This window comes from Drosophila simulans, chromosome X, assembly GCF_016746395.2.
Source record: "Drosophila simulans strain w501 chromosome X, Prin_Dsim_3.1, whole genome shotgun sequence".
NCBI classification, from domain to species: Eukaryota; Metazoa; Arthropoda; class Insecta; order Diptera; family Drosophilidae; genus Drosophila; species Drosophila simulans.
The window spans coordinates 10,086,332-10,105,981 of record NC_052525.2 but is presented as its reverse complement, the minus strand read 5'-3'; the positions used below and the strand labels follow the sequence as shown (position 1 = coordinate 10,105,981).

Here is a 19,650-nt window from a genome sequence, read left to right as displayed (position 1 = left end):
TACTGATGACTACAAAAAATGAGCGGCAAAGGAAGAGAAGCTTAAAAATCTAAATAGAACCCACACTTTTTTTTTAAAACTTACAGATTTGAAGTAATTTAAAGTTATGTACATCCTCTGGAACTCCATTCATCGCTGACATCTGCAAATTCTTCCAAATAAAGAGAAAGTTGGCAGTTTTTTTTTTTGCGATGTGTGCGATTTTATTTTCCATTTGCAATCTGTAAGATGCATTTGCCATTTATGGACCGCACGTACATACCAGTTCACATAAATTTTACAATGTTGCATATGGCCAGATGCCATATAATCTTGTCTTCATCATCGGCAAAGGCCACTTCAACATCATCATCATCTTAAATGCTAGTGGAAATAATATTTTAAATTGTTTCGGTTTTCCATCTGCTAAACATTTGGGACCAAAAATATGATATATTTTATGAGTTCGCTCATCATAACTTGGCTAAAAATCGACCTATAACAAAGAGTATAGTTGTTTTAAAAAGCTTTTTATCACATCCAACGATTCATGTTCCTTTTTGATGGAATTAAAAAAATTTTTTTTGGGTCGCATTTTCTTATTTTTTATAAGGGGTAACATCATTAAAAATGGCAAAAAAATTAGAAAAATTACGATTTTTTGGTGTAAATGCCAATCGTTCCGAAATTTTCTTACAAACTCAACGAGATATGGCATTCAAGATTTCGATCATTATTTCCAATGTTATGGCCAAAAAACGGATTTTATTTGAAAGGAAAATCCGCAAAACTACTTTTTGGCCAAAAGTCGATATATACCAATGGTTTCTTTTAGCCATATCCTACATAAAAATAGTTATATAGCCAAAACGACGACTGTTTCGATCAGCACTTAAACGGATTTATATAAACTTGCGTAATTTTAACAATATTTTTAATATTTTGGAAAAAAAAAACGGTTGAATATAAAAAAAAATCGCCACAAATGAATGAAGTACTTTTGTGCGGTATATCATTTGCTCCCCTTGTTTTTGTGGCAACTTTCACTGCGAAATTTATTAATTTATCCTGGGGGAGCAATAGTTCGATGCGTGTGCCAGTGTGCTCTGCTAACCTCCGACCCCTGACCCCTGATCCCCGTTACGAATTTTCTCCTGGGGGTCAGCAGACAGTAAACACGGATATAACTTCTGTCCACCGCAGGACCTCGGCTCCTTCAACTTCAAATGCTGTTAAGATACTTTCTGTTTGTGTTTTTCATGCCGTAAAGTGGGCGCTCATCGGGGTCAGATGGCATTGGGGGCGTGGCAGCAGCAAGGGCATTACTTAATTACAGGACTACAGTGGCCCCAACCATTCCCATTGGCACATTTTTTCACTTTTCCGCACTTGCTTCGCATCGAAAGTCGTAAAAATTTTAAAATGGCAAGTCCTTTGGGTTGGCGGTCTGGGATCTCGACCCTGCCAATAACTTGACCCCATCAATGGGCTCCGGGATCTCCTCAAAACAATTTTTGGACATTTTCCAGCCAAAAAAAAATAGGAAACAGCAAGCAGTTTTTAATTAATTTGCAAATTCTTGTTGCTTTAGATACTTTTGTTTCAATAGATGTTTTCAATTGAAACAGCAAATTGGTAATATAATTACCCCACTTCTTTGCCATTTTATATTGAATTTCTCCTACGACTCAAAAGTAGCTTAAGTATTCATATTAAATAACATTTATTCATGATTATTTTATTTATGCTCTCTTTCTTCTTTTCTTACAGGTAAGTTGTCCATTTGGCGTTTAAATGAGTACATCTAGTATGTGAATCTAAGTTTAAACAAAGGTAACAAATTAACAAATAAAATACTTATATAAATTTAAAGCAAGTTATTCAGGCATCTATCTAAATATCTTATTAGTTGAGAACTTAAATTATAAGTGGATTGTGTGGCCCATAATACTTCATCGGTGTGCAACAAGGCGAGATATGCACTTCCATGCCCCTTCCCTTGTTGCATCGAAATCCGCTTGGCAAATGTCTTGCAGTTTCGAAACACACCATGTTGCACACATCAACTTGCACGACAACTGCAGTCGGATTTTTGGATTTGCTTCGAGATTTTCCACAAGATTTTCTCCGCCCCCGCGATATATATCTATATATATATATATCTGTTTCATTGTGCTCCCTTCGTCGCTTTCCAAACATTTCTCGTTTCGTGTCTCCGATTTGACAGTTTGTTTACAATATGTTTGCTCGGGGCGAGGTGGTCTCCTCTGTGTCTGGCAGCTCCATGCGGGCTTTTCCCGATTTTCCCGCTTTTCCAGCTTGGTGGCTCATGTCATCATCGGTGAACTGCCCAATTATGTCAGAAAAAGCAGTGCAGAGGCAAGTGCAGATGTGAACTTTGCCCAGCCAGCTGCATCCGCATTTAATTTGATTTCAAATCATTAATATCTTATCTGGTTACAGCGAGCTATAATTGGTTCTTGGAAAGATGATTTATTCCTATCTGTGGTGCTTTGGAAATCACTAGACTTTAGACTTTAGGTTCAAAAATGCAATTGAAAATTAGACATCTATGCTTCTGTGGACTTATTGCAATTGATGTATAATATAGCATACTTTTGGACACCTTTTCAAAATTTCAGACATTTAAAACTAGTAAATCAGATGGAAATTGTAAATCTTGTGCTTTGGAATCTCAAAAATTCGAAAACCACAATCATCCCCCTTCCACTAATCCTTCATCCATTGTAACTATTTTGTGTGCCATTAGAATATCTTTGTGCCGCGCGAATTGTTCTTAAACAACGCTGCTCGTTGTTGTTTTAAATAATTAATCATTTTGCCAGGAATACCAAAAACGCAGGCAAGCCAAAAATATGCACATTATGTGGCTAAAGTCTAAAGAATGGTGTTTGCTGGAGTTCTGGATGGCCATAAGGGATAAAAGGCGATGGATAGTGGCCTACACAGTGCGAAATAGTAGTGAAAGTTCATTTGGTAAGCATAATTATAATTATGCAACAATTTTCCCATTAAACATTTTCTTTACTCGTTCTATAATTATTGTTTTATTATTGAGGCTTTGAAAGTTTTAGTTTTCTTAACAAGGTTGACATTTTTTCCTGTGTATCCCAATCTGAAAACGGAGAGCGAACCGATATAAATTGCATTATAGGCAAATTAATTGTTTTCACCGGCCGCAGGGGCGGGGGTGTGTGGGGTGAAGGGGACTGAAGGGGGGTGGGGGGTGGGCATTAATGGCCAACCCCTAAAACCACGCACACAGTCTGAGCGGCCGTCCAAGGACATTAATAAGGCCCAAAGGATGTGGTGACATTAATTGCGCGACGAAGGCCGAGCCATTTTGTGGCTGGAGGAGGGGTTTTTCCGAGGGGGGACAGCGGGTGGGGTGAATTTGGGGGGGCCGACAGTCATTACATTTCCATATAAATATTTATCGCATGTGATAATGCCGGCCTTGGGTCGCGTGAACCGCGTGGGGCTGACAATAGTTTTTCAATTTATGTTGTAAATGGTCGGTGTTCTTGGAATGGGCGAAATCATCTACAGGAGTCGCCCAATAAAGGGCACAGTAGTTATGCTTTATGTGTTCCTAATTGGTTAAAGACAATTTTAGAAAATAATATCATTTTGGCTTATAAGGTGTACAACAAGTGTGTAGTTTTCTTTCTAAAGCATACATATTTTTACAAGGTGTTTAGGTATCATCATCATCATTTACAAGAGTCAAAAAAAATATTTTATTTATTTTTTTACTTAACTGTTGGCCCTAAGTACATCTCTTATGGATTTCCTTCGATTTTCGAGTGTCGACTGTGCTTCTCTCTTAAGCCCTGTTAACTGTAACGGTAACTGCAATTTGAGCGCCATATGCTGTCTCATTCGCACTGCTGCAATTTCTCGCTCTCCTGCTCCCACATGCGATGGAGCCTGGCTTTGCATGTGTAATTAAGGCGAAATGGTCAAGAAATCATAATTTAAGTAGGACCCATTGTGCGACCCTCCTTCTCTGCCCATTCCCCCACTTTTTCGGCTGTTGGCAACATCTGTCTAAGCAAATAGCACATTCATTACATTAATTAATAATTGTATGGCATTAATTTTGATTTATTTGTCGCTTTGTCTGTCTCTGTCACCCGCTCCCTGTCTCTGTCACTCTGGAATGTCGTAGCCAATTTGTCAGCTTGGTCAAATGGAAATGGAAATGGGAAGTAAAAGCAGCATTCCTTCTGGAATGCCCCTCCCAGTTTTGTCTTATTGGAGCCGGTTTCTGCTTCAGTTGGGAAAACAAAAACAAAACGAAAAGCTTTGGCCGCAACAGCTGGTCGATCATCATCCGCTCTGCTTCTTGCCACGAGTATGAGTGTAAGAAATGTAAAAGAACAGCCCAAACAACAAAGAAAACAAGGCGCATAACACAACTGAAAATAAGAGGGCAACAAAAGCAATAAAAATAATACAAAACTTTGGCGCAGTTTTGACGATTTGAGCGAAGGGCTCTCCCACGTTCAAGATAAGTGTGTGTGTGTGTGTGTTCATGTACACGATCGCCGCTCTCTCCCCTCTCACAATCTCTTATATTACAGTGGGTAAAAAGTGCTTATCATTATGAAGTTATTTTTTAACTATTTAATTCATGACCATTCAATTGGTAGATAAACCTTTGCATAAATGTTTCATGTTATTTCTCTTCACTTATATGTTTATATTCGAATGAAATTCGAGTTTGCAATTGCGATTTTAATAACATGCGGAGGGAAATGGTAAAGTTACCGCATTCGAGACCTCGCCCAGATTTTCTCCACCGCCCACTGCCACGCCTCCGCACGCAAACGCCTCCGTTTCTTGGCCTTCTCGATTTGCTAGATGCGTTTATAAGGCGTCTTTAAATAGTCGGTCGCCTGCGTTCATTTTCGGTATTTGACGTGTTGCACTGGAAGAAATTATATGTACTTATTTTATACATAACGCTAGTTTGAGCCATATTAAATATGTTGTATTACGAGTTTGGAATGAATTAATTTGTTGTAAAATATTTCAAGTTCTTCGGAAGTGCAGACGACTGGCTCCGTTTCTTTCTCTGTGTAGTGCATAGTGGATGTTGTTAATTTTTGTGGCTGTGTGGATGCCGCGGTCTGCAATGCAGTTGACCAAAAACAATGCAAACGCTTTTATGGCGGTTTTTCGTGATTTCGATCGCAGCGGCAACAACAGAAGAGGAAGACGTAAAAGAGGGGGAGAGAGCGAAAAGAAAAACAAAACATTTGCGATTTGCGCAACTTACCAGCGGCCTTTGTATTCGTGTGCGTGTGCGTGAGCGGAGCATAAGCCCGCGTATGCGTGTGTGTGTGAGTGGGCAGCAAAAACAATCTCTCTCACTGGCGCTCTTCGTTCGCTCTCGTCGGCTCTTTCGGCGCTCTTCGTGCGCCCGTTGGCAAACTACTGTTGTCTGCTCATTCTGGTTGGAATGCCCGATGAGCACGGTTCGTAGTCGCGGCTGCTCGAAAATCGAATAAGAAACGCCGACAATGTTGTTTGCCATTTTCACACGCGAATAATTTCGAATTGCGAATTTTGTTTTGTAAGTGCGCGGCATTTTTTTTCTCAATGCTAATTGTGTGTGTGCGTGTAATTAACCAACATTCGAGTGCCAAATAAATTGATAAAAAAAAAGCATTAAAACATTTGCGATTATTTTGTATGCCTTACCGTTTTTTTTGTTCGTGTGCGTGCGTGTGCTTGTGTGCGTGTGTCTCATTTATTTATTTTAATTCTTCGCAATGCAAACCCAAATAATCAAAGAATAACAGAGAACAAGAAAACAAAGAGGAAAACCGAAAACAAAAAATATTGCTGCCGCTTTTTTTCTGCTTCTTCTTCTTTGTATTTTTACAGGCACTTTTGTTTGTTTTTGTCTCGGTCTCGTTTATTGTTTTTCCTTACTTTTAGCTTTTGCACATGGGTTCGCTATTCGCTATAAATGCAAATAAAGCTAAAAATTTTTACAGTTTGGAACGAGTTTTCATCGCATTTTGAGTTCGGTTTTGATTTTGCAAGGCCTGCAGTTAAATTTAAATCTATGTCGCACATTGATCTTCGTGGGTGACTCATGTTGCCCTCTCGTTCTCGCCACATTTTTTGCCGTCTCTTTCTGACTCAGTCCCAGATTCTTCGGAATTATCGCGTTTATCACCTGCAGAGCTAACAAAAATGAGCAAAAAAGTATTCGCAATTTATGTTTTTGGTATTGCCTAATATGGTATTTTGCATTAACCAAAAAAAAGTCCGGTATATTACGATTTTAGTTTATGACTTTGGGGATTGGTTATAGCCCCAAGCTCTTAAATCTATTAAAAAAATCCATAAAAACCAAGTTCTACCATTTATCAATGTAAATTGTATATATAGTAATTCATGTGCATAGATTGTATTTGCTTATCTTTCAAGAAATATGGTATATGATTATTATATATAAACACCTGTTTACATTTATTGATTAAGGAAGAGTGCTTTCATCCATATTCCTCGATAACTCCCAAGTTTTCTGAGTTATTTTGTTCGAACTAAAAATACCCTATCTTCATATTCATATGCGGAGTGTGGGGTCCGAAAATAGCTTGTGGAAATCATAATTTCCTCTGGCTGCACTTTAGTTTTCCCCACTCGCTTTTCCCCAATCCTTTTTAGCTCTTCTTCGTCATTAATGTCATTCGAGACGATCGACAATCAATTTAACAACAAATGTGCTGACACTTGAGTTTTCCCCAAAGGAACATGAAAGAAAGAAGGGCTGCGCAAAAGAATGGGCAGAAGAATTGCTAGCATGTGCTGCAGCGATTCTTCGCAGCCGCATTCCAATACACACATACGTATGTGTTTAATGCTTAATGGGCTAAGACTAGGCCACTTGCGGTTAACGTTTATTAACTGTAAATGAAGAAAAGCACTCACCGAAACCTAAAAACGAAATGCAGATTGCAGTTGGGCGCGAAAAGCCGCAGGGAAAATCCACGTAGAGTTTTCTTATGAACCGCTTAAAATATCTGGATATTATACTGATATTCTACTTTGCAGTACATCGTTTTTCATTGATGTAAACTCTCTTTTTATATATTTTTTTTCATTCCCGAACATTATTACTCTCGTTCAATCAATTAAAGCCTGATAAAAGCCAAAGAAGCCTTCAAATTAATATATTTTAATAGCCATAACCATTTTTATTGTTCAATGTACATAGCTTTAAACATAAACTGTTTTCCACGCTTTATCAGGATTGCCATTTTCGCTCTTTTAGTTTTCCAGCATGAAAATTGTCCAGGTTTTCCATCGCTTTTTTTCGTTTTTGAGTGTGGAGTTTCATTAACGTGCATTGTACGCCTGAGTGAATTTTCCATTTTATTTACATATCAAGCGGATGGTCAGCAATGGGGAATATTTTTTCTTCATTTTTTTTTTTGAGTTTTATTGTCATGACAACCACTCGAATGAATTGAGAGAATGACTGTGGGGTAAACGATTCTGCGGCAGAAAAAACCATAATTAATTCTTTAATATTCTCGATTTTATCTGTTTCAATTCAACGAACGAATAACAAAAAGTGCAAACCGTGAAAATGTCATCGAAGCATTGGAAAATAGTGCAAGAAGTTGCATTTTAAACAATTTTAATACGAAACTCTTTCAACAGTCAACGAACTTGTCATCGCAGAAAGAGACGGAAAACCACAGAGAGAAAGAGAGGGACAGCGTCTCTTCTCCGCCTCTGAAAATTTGCATAGAGAAACACGACACAGCAAGCACCAGCATGTAAGTAATGCAAAAATGCAAAAAAAAGAACAGAAAAAATACAAAATGTAAAATTGTTTCGCTACCAACACAAAAACTGCACTCAATAATGAAGATAACAGGATTCTTTTATGGTTTTTATGGTAGGAAAGTTACTGAAGAAGAATCACTTGAAAAGAATTGCTTAAAGAACGCAGGGTTGTATGTTATGTTAAATATTTTTGGGCTGTATTTATTCTGTTAACTGGAATGTAAAATACCAAAGATACAATGACCCCCTCCCATGGCAATTCGTATCTAATAGATGAAGAGAGTTCAAAGTGCCTGGGCTGTTGACTTATTGACTATTTGAACCCCCCCACCCCCCGTTTCAAAGTCGAAACAACTAAAACTCCACATGTGCAACAAATACGCCGGCTTTTCCTTATCAACTCTCTTGCACTGCGCAAAACACAAACAAACCGAGGGGATGGGGTCGCAGTCTTGGTCAGATAGATGGACAAAACATGACGGAACATTTAAGGCACTTAGAACAAATGACCCCTCTCCCACATTTTCCGACATCATCCACCCAATCAAAGTTGCCACCTGAAAGCGATAAGGGGAAAGCATTTGTTGGAAAAGTTCTGCGATGTGGCGAATAGGGGGCTGCGATGAGGCGGGCAGGAAGGCGCCGTCGATATCGACGGTCAATCGATGATGTCTCCAAAAAAAAAAAAGCGACAATGACAATTTCTTTGTAATTTGTTTGTCTGCTTCCCGAAGTTGTGGTTTCCCCCCTTTCCACTATCACAACTTTATCTACACTGACAAAAAGGCAGATATCGAATCAGAAGGCACAGAGAAAAGAAGAATCAATTATCAATTGAATCTGTTAATAACTTTAAAGCTGACTATATTCTGCAGAGTATAAAAAGAATAGTTTCAGGCTTCCCAAGTTCCCTTATTTATATCATCAGATTTGTATATTTTTTTCCACTGTGCATTTACTGGACAAACATTCAAATAGATTTTGAAAAGCAAACTGATGATAAATAATGAATTTAACCGCAGGCCAACTGAAAAGTCAACAGCAACAAATTGCAGTCTTTGGAAGTGAATACGTAGTACGTTTCCCCATTTCCTTTATGATTTTTTTCCCCCGATTTTGTTATCAGCTGCGGGCCAATTTGAACTTTCGTTCTCGTTCTTTCATTTGCTTTCCCAAGAGCAAGGGGGCAGCCACCTGTCTTATCAACCGTGTCTCCCCTTCAATTCCAATTCATAACCCATTTTGTAGGAAACAGTAGTGCCCATTACGAGTCTTACATCCAATAAGCGATTACGAAACTTCTCGCTGGTATCTCAATAAGTTGTACATACATACATAGTACATTGCGTAATTCCCCAGAGAAATAATGGGATTTCAATGCGTATCGCAATTGTAGCAATCGGCGTTCATTTAATTGTTTAAGAATTTGATGGGGAAACATAAGAGGATTTGTTCAGCTTAAATTGTTGTTAAATAGTGGCTCACAATTTTGATTGACAGATTTCCTAAGAGTTCAGTTGAATGAATTTAATGCATACTTACCTTATGACTCGAAGAACTTGAGTTGTAAATAAAACATTAAAAATTCATTAAAGAGATTAAATCATTTAAAAACGCATTTGGGCAAATTAAAATCGCTGTGGCCACCGAAAATCCATGAACCTCTTGTAAGCCGCGTTTTAACTTTATTTTCAGGGTCTCCAACTCAAATAATTGCGATCTTTTAGTATCTCTCAATTGAAACTTGTTGCAAGGGGCAAAGAGGCGGGGCTCAATTCAGTTTTTTTCAGTTCGACTCACTTCCGCGTGCTCTTTGTACTTCTTCTGCCTTGGCATCTTCTTTGCGTTTTGTTCAAGATACTTCAGACGTTGACGACGCGCTGCAAATTGTGGGTTGTCAGGGGGTTTTCGGCTGTTTTGCGGGGCTAAGGGGGGCTAAAACCTAAAAACCCAGTGGAATGGGCGATCCAGAGATGCGAGATTGGAGCTGAAAGGCGGCATCAGACGATGACGAAGTCGCGACGTTCATTTCCCATCTTGAACTCGAGACTGGGCCCCGCGTTGTCGTTGGCAATATTTAATCAAGCCAAGAAGCCAACTGGAAGCAGCCGCCTACAGGGTGAAACACCAACTCAAAATCAAAATCGAAAACAAAAACCAGAATGAAAATCAGCGAAAGACAAAGCCAACTTCTTGTTGCCGATGATGCTGCTATTGATAGTTCGCCAAGAGTGAGCTCGTCTATCTGTAAGATACGCAGATAAACTTGCAATCTGTGCGCGTGGGTGGCTGTCGGTCCAAACCCGAACTCAAACCCAAACCCAAACCCTCGAAATATATATGTATATCCATTGCGACAGCTTGGCACCCCACGTACAAAACAGGTGACCACATGAGTTGTGGTTAAATTAATATCTAGATATGTTGCAGAGGTGGTTCTTTAAGATACTTTTATAATCCGTAAAGTATTACTCATTGAAAACCAAACATCGAAGTGTTTGTAATCCATTTTAATACTTATTTATTAAAATATTATTACAGTTTTTCTAAAGTATGTTTGTTAACTTTTAAGTGTTATTAATATTGCCTTTTGCTTTGTTTGTTTCTTTTTGAAGCATTTTCAATAAAGTAGATGTCCGTCAAATGATAAAATCGTGAATCGTTAAGCTTTTAGTGGCCTTTTTTTATGGAATATCAAAACCGCAGTGGCTCAAATGCACAGAGGACAGCACGATGTGAACGATATAAAAAAGCTGTTTTATTTACTTTTATGGTGATTGCAATCAAATTGTGAAGCTGCGTTTGACAATCCACTAGCTTTCCAGCTATCGTTTAATAATATTGAAACAGCTGCTAGCTACATTTTACAATTTACTTAACCAGGCGCACTCGACTTGAATTATCTATCGTTGTCCAAATATATATAGCAGTATATCTCAATTTATTTATACCGGTTGAGATTTAGGAGTTTCCCAAGACAGATGTTGTTGCCGCTGCGCCCAGAGCAACTTTCTATGCCACAAAAGCGGCAGTAAATTGTAGTTAATGATCCTTTTGTGGATTTCCCTCAGGTAATGGGATAATGAGCTTTCCTCATCGCCGCTGCGAATTTTCCCGCCCGCCAAAGGAGGCGGAAAATGTTAATTTCTTTATGATATTTTCGCGCGAGCTAAATGAAGCGTTTAATATGCAAGCGTAAATGCTAAATAAAATATAAAAATGGATTATCGCTGGCACTCTTCGACAGAAGAAAATTGAAAGATAAACTGGAGGAAGAAAGTGGCGGGAAAACCCAAAATCTCTGCCTCAGAAATGTCAACGGGCGTGAAAGTGACAGGAGAAAGAGGGTGGAGTGTTGGCTCGTTTTTTTTTTATCATTCGCTTGAGGGGTGTGGCAGCAATCAAAGTTGAAAATTAGGCAATAAAATTAAACGAACGGCAACGAAACCGGCGGAATTAAAGGAGCGGGGCATAACCTTTTGCTTTTTTTTTTCATCTTCTCACAATAAACACAAATAAAAGAGCAACGAAAAACGAAAAGAAATTGCCGCAAATGGTGGAAAAATTGACATGCCACATGGCCAAGTTGAAGTTTGGGAGCGCGGCGTTGCCGCACTTCGCCTTCTCTTGGCACCCCGATATTTTCCACTTCTCTTTAGTTATATTTTTTGGGGGAGTGTATTATGCGGCCATAAACTATACCCCCAAAACACACTAGGCCAGGTTAACAAAGCTTAGCCTAACTCAACGATTGATTTACCTGCAAGTTAGTTGCCTGACAACAGTTGGGGTTCTTTGGCCAACATTTCGTTGCTTTGTTTTGGCCACTTTATGTGAAAGTGGCATGTTGTTGTGCACCGCTAATGAAGCGATTCGTAGCTGCCCCACTTAACCAGTATCGAGTGCTCAGGTGTAGCATGCAAGTATGGTATATTTAGGGGTTTCAAATAAGTTTGCCTATGTATTTGTAACAATTCTATTTAGTGTTTTTCTTGCGTTCCTTTAAAACACTGGAAAAGTATCTAATTGCCAGACGTCTGGGGCACGAAGCCAACAGATTGTCACAGCTCAGATCTGTTGTTTTCAACTTACCATATCCCGCAGCACGTACCACCAAATCGCATTCACTAAAATGAATATCGCCACGGGATAGATGCAGTTTCTCGCATTTTCTAAATGACCACAAAATGCTGAACAGCGTTTGCAATTTTTGCAATTTTCCAACTCGGTTTGTGCTCCTCTTCTTTGGCTGCTCCAATTTGGACCCCAGAAGCTGAGCTCATAATCTGCTAAACGCATCATTACTGTGGAAGCTGTGCCCCGGGAGAAATATAAAGTATCTGATGGATGTGCATGCGGCTGTGGTTGTAGCTGTAGCTGTGGATGTGGATGCACAAATGGTGGCAGCAGATTTTGCAATTGCAACTGCGAGGGCGTGTTGCTCATTAAATTTCCGCTCTCTTTGCAAAATGAAGTGGCCAACGATGTGGATGTTGGATGTTGAATGTTGAATGTTGCTGGATGCCCAAGTTCCTGGCTGATGCTGTTGGTTATGCTCTGCAAACTCATAAAATAACTGTAATTGTCGTAGCATCTCGGTAGCAAACGACGTTGCCGCACTTCACTCGGCCACTCGAGAGCCAGAGTTTTCGCCTCAGTTTCGGCCTCAACTTGTTGCCAGTCACGTTTTGTGTCCGTTTCACCTCGGACAAAAAATAATGTCCAAGGAGCTGGGGCCAAAGCGGTGTGATGCAGTCAGCTGAAGCTCAACGCTCACTGCCCAGTAACACCCAGTGCAAAAAAAATGTGCGAAAGTCAGTCAGGGGTTCTTAAACAACAGCTTAGTATCACGTTCATTCAAATATACGAGCTTGAATATCTTAATTTATTACTACATTAAACGAATCATTTTGTGATTTAATTAGTTCTTTGCATCATAGTTTTTTGTACTGTGCATCAACTGCACCTGTTTCTTTGTTAGATGGTTTCCTTCTTTTCGCCATCACCTGCGGCTGAAAAAAGTGCCAGTATCTGGGAGAAGAACGCTCACGAACACCAGGGCGCAGTATCCAGAGCATACAAAAGCAAATTTTCTGGTTCATTGCAACCATTCAAACTGTAATCAGATACTAGCCCTGCCACCAACCCCTTTTCCCTCGATTTTTGTAGTATTTTTTTTTTTTCTTGAGTGGGACGGGTGCATTCCAGCAGAGCAGGTTGCACAGGTCTGCTTTTTTCTTTTTTTTTCTTATAGTTTAGTTTGGCTTTTCAGTTGAGTGTGGGTGAGGGATTAACTGGCGATCGATAGAGGATAGCTGCATAAATATAAGGTATCTCAGACATACGGGCGATTGCAGTCCATTGGAAAACTAGTTCAAAATCAAGCGACTGCTAAATGAAAAAAAATAGAAAGAAAATACTTCGATCAACAAACTTTAAATTGATTTTAAGCTTAATTTCTATTTATTCTTTGAGCTGTTAATAGAAGTTAAGAAAAAGAGATAATTCTTCAATAGAGACTATCGTTGGAAATACGTTGCACTTGCCCCTAGGCAAACAGCGTCTACTGACTGCCACAGATACATATGTAAATATGTAAACGATTTCAATTATAATCCGGAACTGCAACAGCGAAATCATCTGTTGATTCCTCAAACTGCCCCGCCCCCGAAAGCAATTGAGATTGACCCAACGACACCCTTTTTGCACTTCTGCATTCTACAGCTCGTGGCAATGAGCAGCGATCGTGCCACTCTTTCGCTCTTTTTCACAAAGAATCTATTTTTCTGTCTTCTCGTTTGTTGCTCGTTTTGCACTGAAAGAATTGGTGTTTAAATTCTTAAGTTATATACGCTTGTTTCTGTGTGCTGATCGTATTTCATTCGGATTGAGGTTTTATGCTCGCCTGTCAAATGGATTCAACAAGTCAAGTCGGCGGTGTAAAAATAACATCTCGTAAAAACAAAACGAAAATCAACTTAATTTGATGTAAAACACTTAGGAAACACAAAACACCACGCGAACGGATATCAAAATATTGTAATAAAAAATATTTTTATAAACCCCAAGATAGAGAGCGGGAGCTAAAACCAAGAAGAGGAAAAAAGTCGACAGAAAAGAGAATACGAAGTGGAGAAAATGTGGGGATATATACAGATAAGTTGAATATCTTTTCAGAGCAGATTGTAACGGTACCGCTTTCTTGACCCAGAGACAACAAAACGATATTATAGAGATAGATACATGTGTATATAGTAGAGAAGAACACCATAATATGAGATCAATGAATTCGAGATCGCTCGATCGTTTATGCTAATTTCCAACTTCCATTTCATTTGACTTTACTCTCTAGTGCTTCTTTATGCAAATAGATCGCGTTCCTATTCGAATGGAAATGCGAAAGTGTCAATTTGCGTATCTCGTGTCGTCATAAATCATCGTCATTTCGTTTCCATGTGAATTGTGAATTCAGTGACAACGTCGATTGCCAAATGCTCGGTTGGGCCATTCATCGATCTTTGGGAAGCACACACGACTTCAAAATGTGACACATTTTGCCATGCGGTTTCATTTGAAATTTCCGCATTTCAGTTCCGAAGATACATACATAAGATACATACATACGTGGGCTGAAAGAACGATCGATCGATCGATCTATCGTTTTTGAGCATGATTTGGAGAACTAATCTGAAAGATGTGCGTGCTTAGCATACATATTTGGCATGATTATTGGCTAACGAGTTGAGATTGATTATATGTATCTATGGATCTCTGGTGAAGTTTTAACAATTTAATTGGCGAATTACTACTGTAATAATCAAGTTTTAAATGTTTACAAAAATCTTTTCGACATAATAGTTCATTCTTAATATTAGCTGTAGCTTTTAAGTTGTAAGAACCGCATCTCAAGCCTAAGCCTCCATCCATAAAAAAGCCTCAAATGAAAGCCCCATTTGGGGCTATGGACTTTCGTAATAAGAATTAAGCGCACCCAATTGATTTCCAAGATGTTTACAACTCTATGGAAACGAATCGTTAACCATTCGACATTTCGTTTCGTTAAGTGATCTTTATGGATGGATTATGACCGATGGACGGTTGTGCGCATATTTCTCTTTAATTAGAGCCCCACACGCCCAGTTGAAATTCGTTTTGCCTTTCTCAACGCGTCGAGGTCCCTTGGTGTCCCCCCCTTGCATTCTACAAAATCGTAGGGCAGTTAAGCCTCTCGTCTCTTCAATTAGAACTATACAACTAGTGACGTCATGCGCGGCGATCTTCGATGGGGCAAAAAAAAAAAAAAGAAAATAGTTCGACCCCTTTTACTTGGCCACATGTTAATTTCCCCAACAAACTTCGCTGTTTTTATTGTGTGTCTGATTTTTTACAGTTTTTATAGTTCAATGTAGATACTAGTGTATATCTATAGATTTTTCTTTTAATTTTAAGTATTAGCATTTTTGCTGAGCCCACTGTGAAGTTACCGTTGTTTTATCGGCGTTTTTTTCGCTGCTGCTGGTTGTGTGTATCTTTTATTTTTATTTTTATCTTTCAGACTGCCAATGGCATACACTTGCGTTCCACGAGGGCGCAACGTAAAAGTTGCTGAGCAGGTTTTTTATTCGTGTTTTTTTTTTTTTTTTGCTATACAAAACGGCTTCTTTTTCATGCTTCTGTTTTTTATTTTGTTTTTTTGTTGCTGCAGCGTTGCACTTTCATATTTTGGTGTGCAGTTCGTGTTGCTGTTGTTGTGTCTATTGTATGGTCAAGTTTTGCAACTACGAACCGTAAGATACAAATGGAGCAACATCGGTTAACATCCAACGGTGGCGGGAAATGGCAGCCCCAAAAGTAGTTTAGTTGCACCGTGGAAAATTAGATTAAATTAGATTAATAAATCATATCAGCTATGCTCCAAATATTACTACAAATTGCATTAATGGTTACACATTAGTTAAAGACAGCTTGATTGGAATAATGAATAATTGGAACATACATCGAGCATTAAATTTTGATTTTTTACGGAACAACAATAACATATATGTATGTTAAATTGATTACTTTTCCCTTTAGTTTTATGTTTTATTTTTATCAGTGCATTTTCAATTGATATCGAACTGCATTTCTGTGTGCATATCTTAGCTGCCCCATATCATAAATATTTCAACGCCTCTAGTTTTTGGTTTTTTTTTTTTCGTTTTGCTTCTCTGGCGATATTTTTTAGCGGCGCCTTTCACCGAGCAAACCGACAGCATCTTTGGCTACCAAGCGAATTGAGTTTGGCGGGGTATCTGATAGATACAAATTGTGTAAGCGGCGAATTTCGTTTCCTTTCGACTGCGTGAGGCAACCCATTAGTCACTACTGGGCCAGCGTTTTTTTCACACAAAAATAAATAACATAAAACAAAAAAGTATCTCAGAGATAAATGAGAGTTCAATGTGTTATGAGTGTGCGATGGCTGTAGTGGGTTACCAAATAACCGCACCATCGAAAATATGTTTACTATTTGTACTGATAGATAAATTAAACTGTTTTGTTATAGTTTTAGATATGCTTCTTACAATTTGTTAGGTTATTGCTATTTGTTCAACTTAGAAGCAAGTCCATTTTAAGGCAAGGCCGCCCACATATCTAGTTTCTACTTTAGTTTAAAGTTCACATAATAAAGATTTTTAATGGCCCACATATGGGCTTTTAATTGAAAACGAATGACCGCTTTAAAACGCTCCTAATTCATTCACAGTATAAATATTCTGTTCATGTGGAGACATTAACTGCGTTACCACGATCACCCACGAAAGTATCTCAGAGATACGCTTCTCATTTGCATTATAACGTTACACCGACCTACACACTTAAAGATCGATCCGCCCACCATATCGAATGCATCCCACATTTATCAGATATTTTCAACGACATCCCGAATGAAAATTCATTCATCTGAAAGATACTGGCTGTGTTTGTAGTTCACAAATCACACAAATTGCTCTTGGGCAAAAGTGTGAAATTTTCATTCAACCAAATCCCAGCGAACAAATTAAAAATTCATAAAAACCTCGAATGAAAAACGAAAATAAAATTTACGAAAATTTCCAAACACCAAACAAATTATAAAGAAATGAAGTAGGGGACATGGGGAAACATTGAAATAAACGGAACTTACATTTACATAATTTATAGACTCGTGTCGCAGGTTATATATATTTATTTAGATAACATTTCAAAGTTGTTTGTGTTATTCTGTTTGTTTTTGTTTTTGTCGCTCGTATGTATCGCTTTTTTTTTTGTTGTTGATTCTTGAGCTCTAAATGCCACAACGTCTGGCATTCCACATCGCATTTTGGGGGACACAACGTGGGCGTGGATTTCTTGTAGGTGGATTGCTAAGGCCTTGAGCTCTATAGGGGGGGGGGGATATATATATAGTGGAGTGGAGTGGGGCTTGTAGAGCGTGATGCCAAGAAGGAAACCTCAATGACCAGCGAATGCTGTCGAAATCAATTTGGCTAATGTTGTCGCCATGGAGTGACGGGAAAACATATACCTACGACCCCGTTCCCATTTTCATTCACTTTTCGTCGATTTCAGTTCGATACGAAATCAGTGATTAATATAATGATTTTTCTGCACAAATGATTAAAGTTATTGAATTGATCAACATGGTTGTTTTTATGTTGGCTGTCTTAAATATCAGTTACATATTATGGGAATTTTCTTTTGCTTTGCACTACCCCTGAAATTATGAAATGAATTGCAATGATAGGCAATCAGAAAGGTGAAGTTGCCATAAATTTCCGAATTAATAATGCGCTCTTGAGCAAATCCTAAAAAATTGAAATCCCGGAACGCACACAGCACCGATAACAAAAGTCAAACCATCAAAGACCTCAAAATCGTTGAGCCTGGCACGCAGCAAACGCATTCATTGCAATGCGAAATCAATTACACTAAAACCATGGATGGGGAAATAGGGCTGTGTGAAGGAAAACCCCATTTCCCAACCCCCCCACACCCTTTGCCCATTTCCCAACCCCCGCTGTGGAAACACGTCGCGCACGTGCCGAGCGTACTGCCGATAATTTGTAGTAACAAGGCAGACAAAAAGCAACCACCGGGCCAAAGATCTCACCACCCCCAAAAGAACCACATATACATATAACCCCAACCCACGGGGGGGAAAGAATTGAAAAATTACTAAACACAAAAGCGCGGAACGTGGCCACCCAAAAGCAGAAGAAAAAAAAGAAAACACCCACATATGGGAAATAAATATAAAAAATAATAATTTCGACTTTTAAGTTTGGGAAGCCCCAATCGAAAAATGAGTGGAGTGGGTAAAGCTCCAAGTTTATTGCATTCCACTTACGGAACCCCTAGAGTTCGGGAGCAATAAGCGATAAGCACTCATTCATTATTCACTCACTCACTCGTACACTCGCATATGAATCACATTCATGGGTTGGTTTTAATTGCATTCTGGTTGATAGATGCACTTAGAGTATTGCTTAATAATTGTCTATGTATACGCATTTACTTAGAATGTTGTATGTACAATGTAAAAACAAGTATGAGGATTATTGGTACATGTGTGTATTAGAATTTATTCAAAATAATGTCACCAAATAAAAGATAGTTTTGGGACGGTGGCTTGGTCGCTCCAAATATGTCGCCTTTTGGCCTTGAAATCAATCACTATCCCCACTATTCATACAATTGCCAAAAAAATAACTTGGCAAATTGCAAAAACAAGCGGCGTGCAAGCTCCATTGCACGCGACATTCATTCAATCGCGTCGAGCTTCGCCTGGCAGCCAATCCAAAATGATCCGAATGATTCCAAGTTGGGTACCGTCGTGCCCTCCTCCTTATTAGAATGAAAATACGAAGAAAAACTGCTCAACTAGCCCAAGTTTGGCTGACAATTTGTTGACAATTGCGTTTCACACTTTGCATAATAATCAGAAATGGCAACCGAGAGAAATAAAGTTTGCATAGTTCATAATAAAAAGCAATGTTTGCGAATGAAGTAGCCACATTCCCACTCCCAAAAACTCGAACTCGAACACGAAACCATTTGAAGGCGAGACAATTTATGGTAATATATTTACAAGGAAATTCGCAACCAGCGAAATGAATCAGAATCAGAATCATTGGATTCATCGCAATCACAGGAATAATGTATGGCAAGCGAATTAAATGCTACAGTACACAAACGATCAAATGTAATCGAATAGCTAGAGCTACGAATATGTCGAACACGATTGTCTTTGTGTACATATAATAATGTATCTACTTCTATAATTGTTGTCATTGTTGTTGGCTTCGTCAAGTGATTCAGTTAATTGCGAAATGTTTATTTATTTCATGTGTATTCGTTGTCCAATGCATTCTGCATTCGAAATCCAACCAGAGCACGACTGAATCGGCGAAATCGTGAAAGTTCCAACAATCTCGGGGATAGTACATACATATATATGCGGAAAAGTGCAGGGAAAAATAACAGAGTACTACTACTGAATTGGAATTAAAATTGGAATTGGAATTCGGAGAGGTGCAGCCAAGGGAAACGGTGCCAGACATAAAGTGAAAAACATTGATGGCAATATTCCGAAACACTTAGCATTCAAACAGCGATGTTTATAAAGCAAACTACGTGGGAAAAGTGGGTGTGTGTCGGCAAATAGCTATTAATAATATTTGCTATTAAAGTACCATAGTAGGTAGTCAAAGAGGTTACTTAAAGATAAAATACGCAAGCAATAGAATAATAATACAGAAATATAAAAATATCATAAACATAAACTATCCGAAAATGGAAGATACTTTTTTAAGC

At 38.6% G+C, this 19,650-nt stretch overlaps 1 protein-coding gene across 4 annotated transcripts in view; it reads left to right on the top strand.

Moving 5' to 3' along the window:
• The window catches only part of LOC6740063 (protein sprint), an 87,625-nt gene that overhangs the window by 33,152 nt on the left and 34,823 nt on the right, over positions 1 to 19,650 (top strand). For 2 of the 4 annotated variants that reach the window (XM_016180833.3, XM_016180837.3), the window contains exons 1-2: positions 5,429 to 5,581; positions 7,599 to 7,805. The exons of the other annotated variants lie outside the window; for them this stretch is intronic. In XM_016180833.3, the coding sequence (XP_016038795.1) occupies positions 7,804 to 7,805 (2 nt within the window). In that variant the 5' untranslated portion in view covers positions 5,429 to 5,581; positions 7,599 to 7,803. Of the gene's footprint in view, positions 1 to 5,428; positions 5,582 to 7,598; positions 7,806 to 19,650 lie in introns of those variants that run through there. 4 annotated transcript variants of the gene reach the window in all.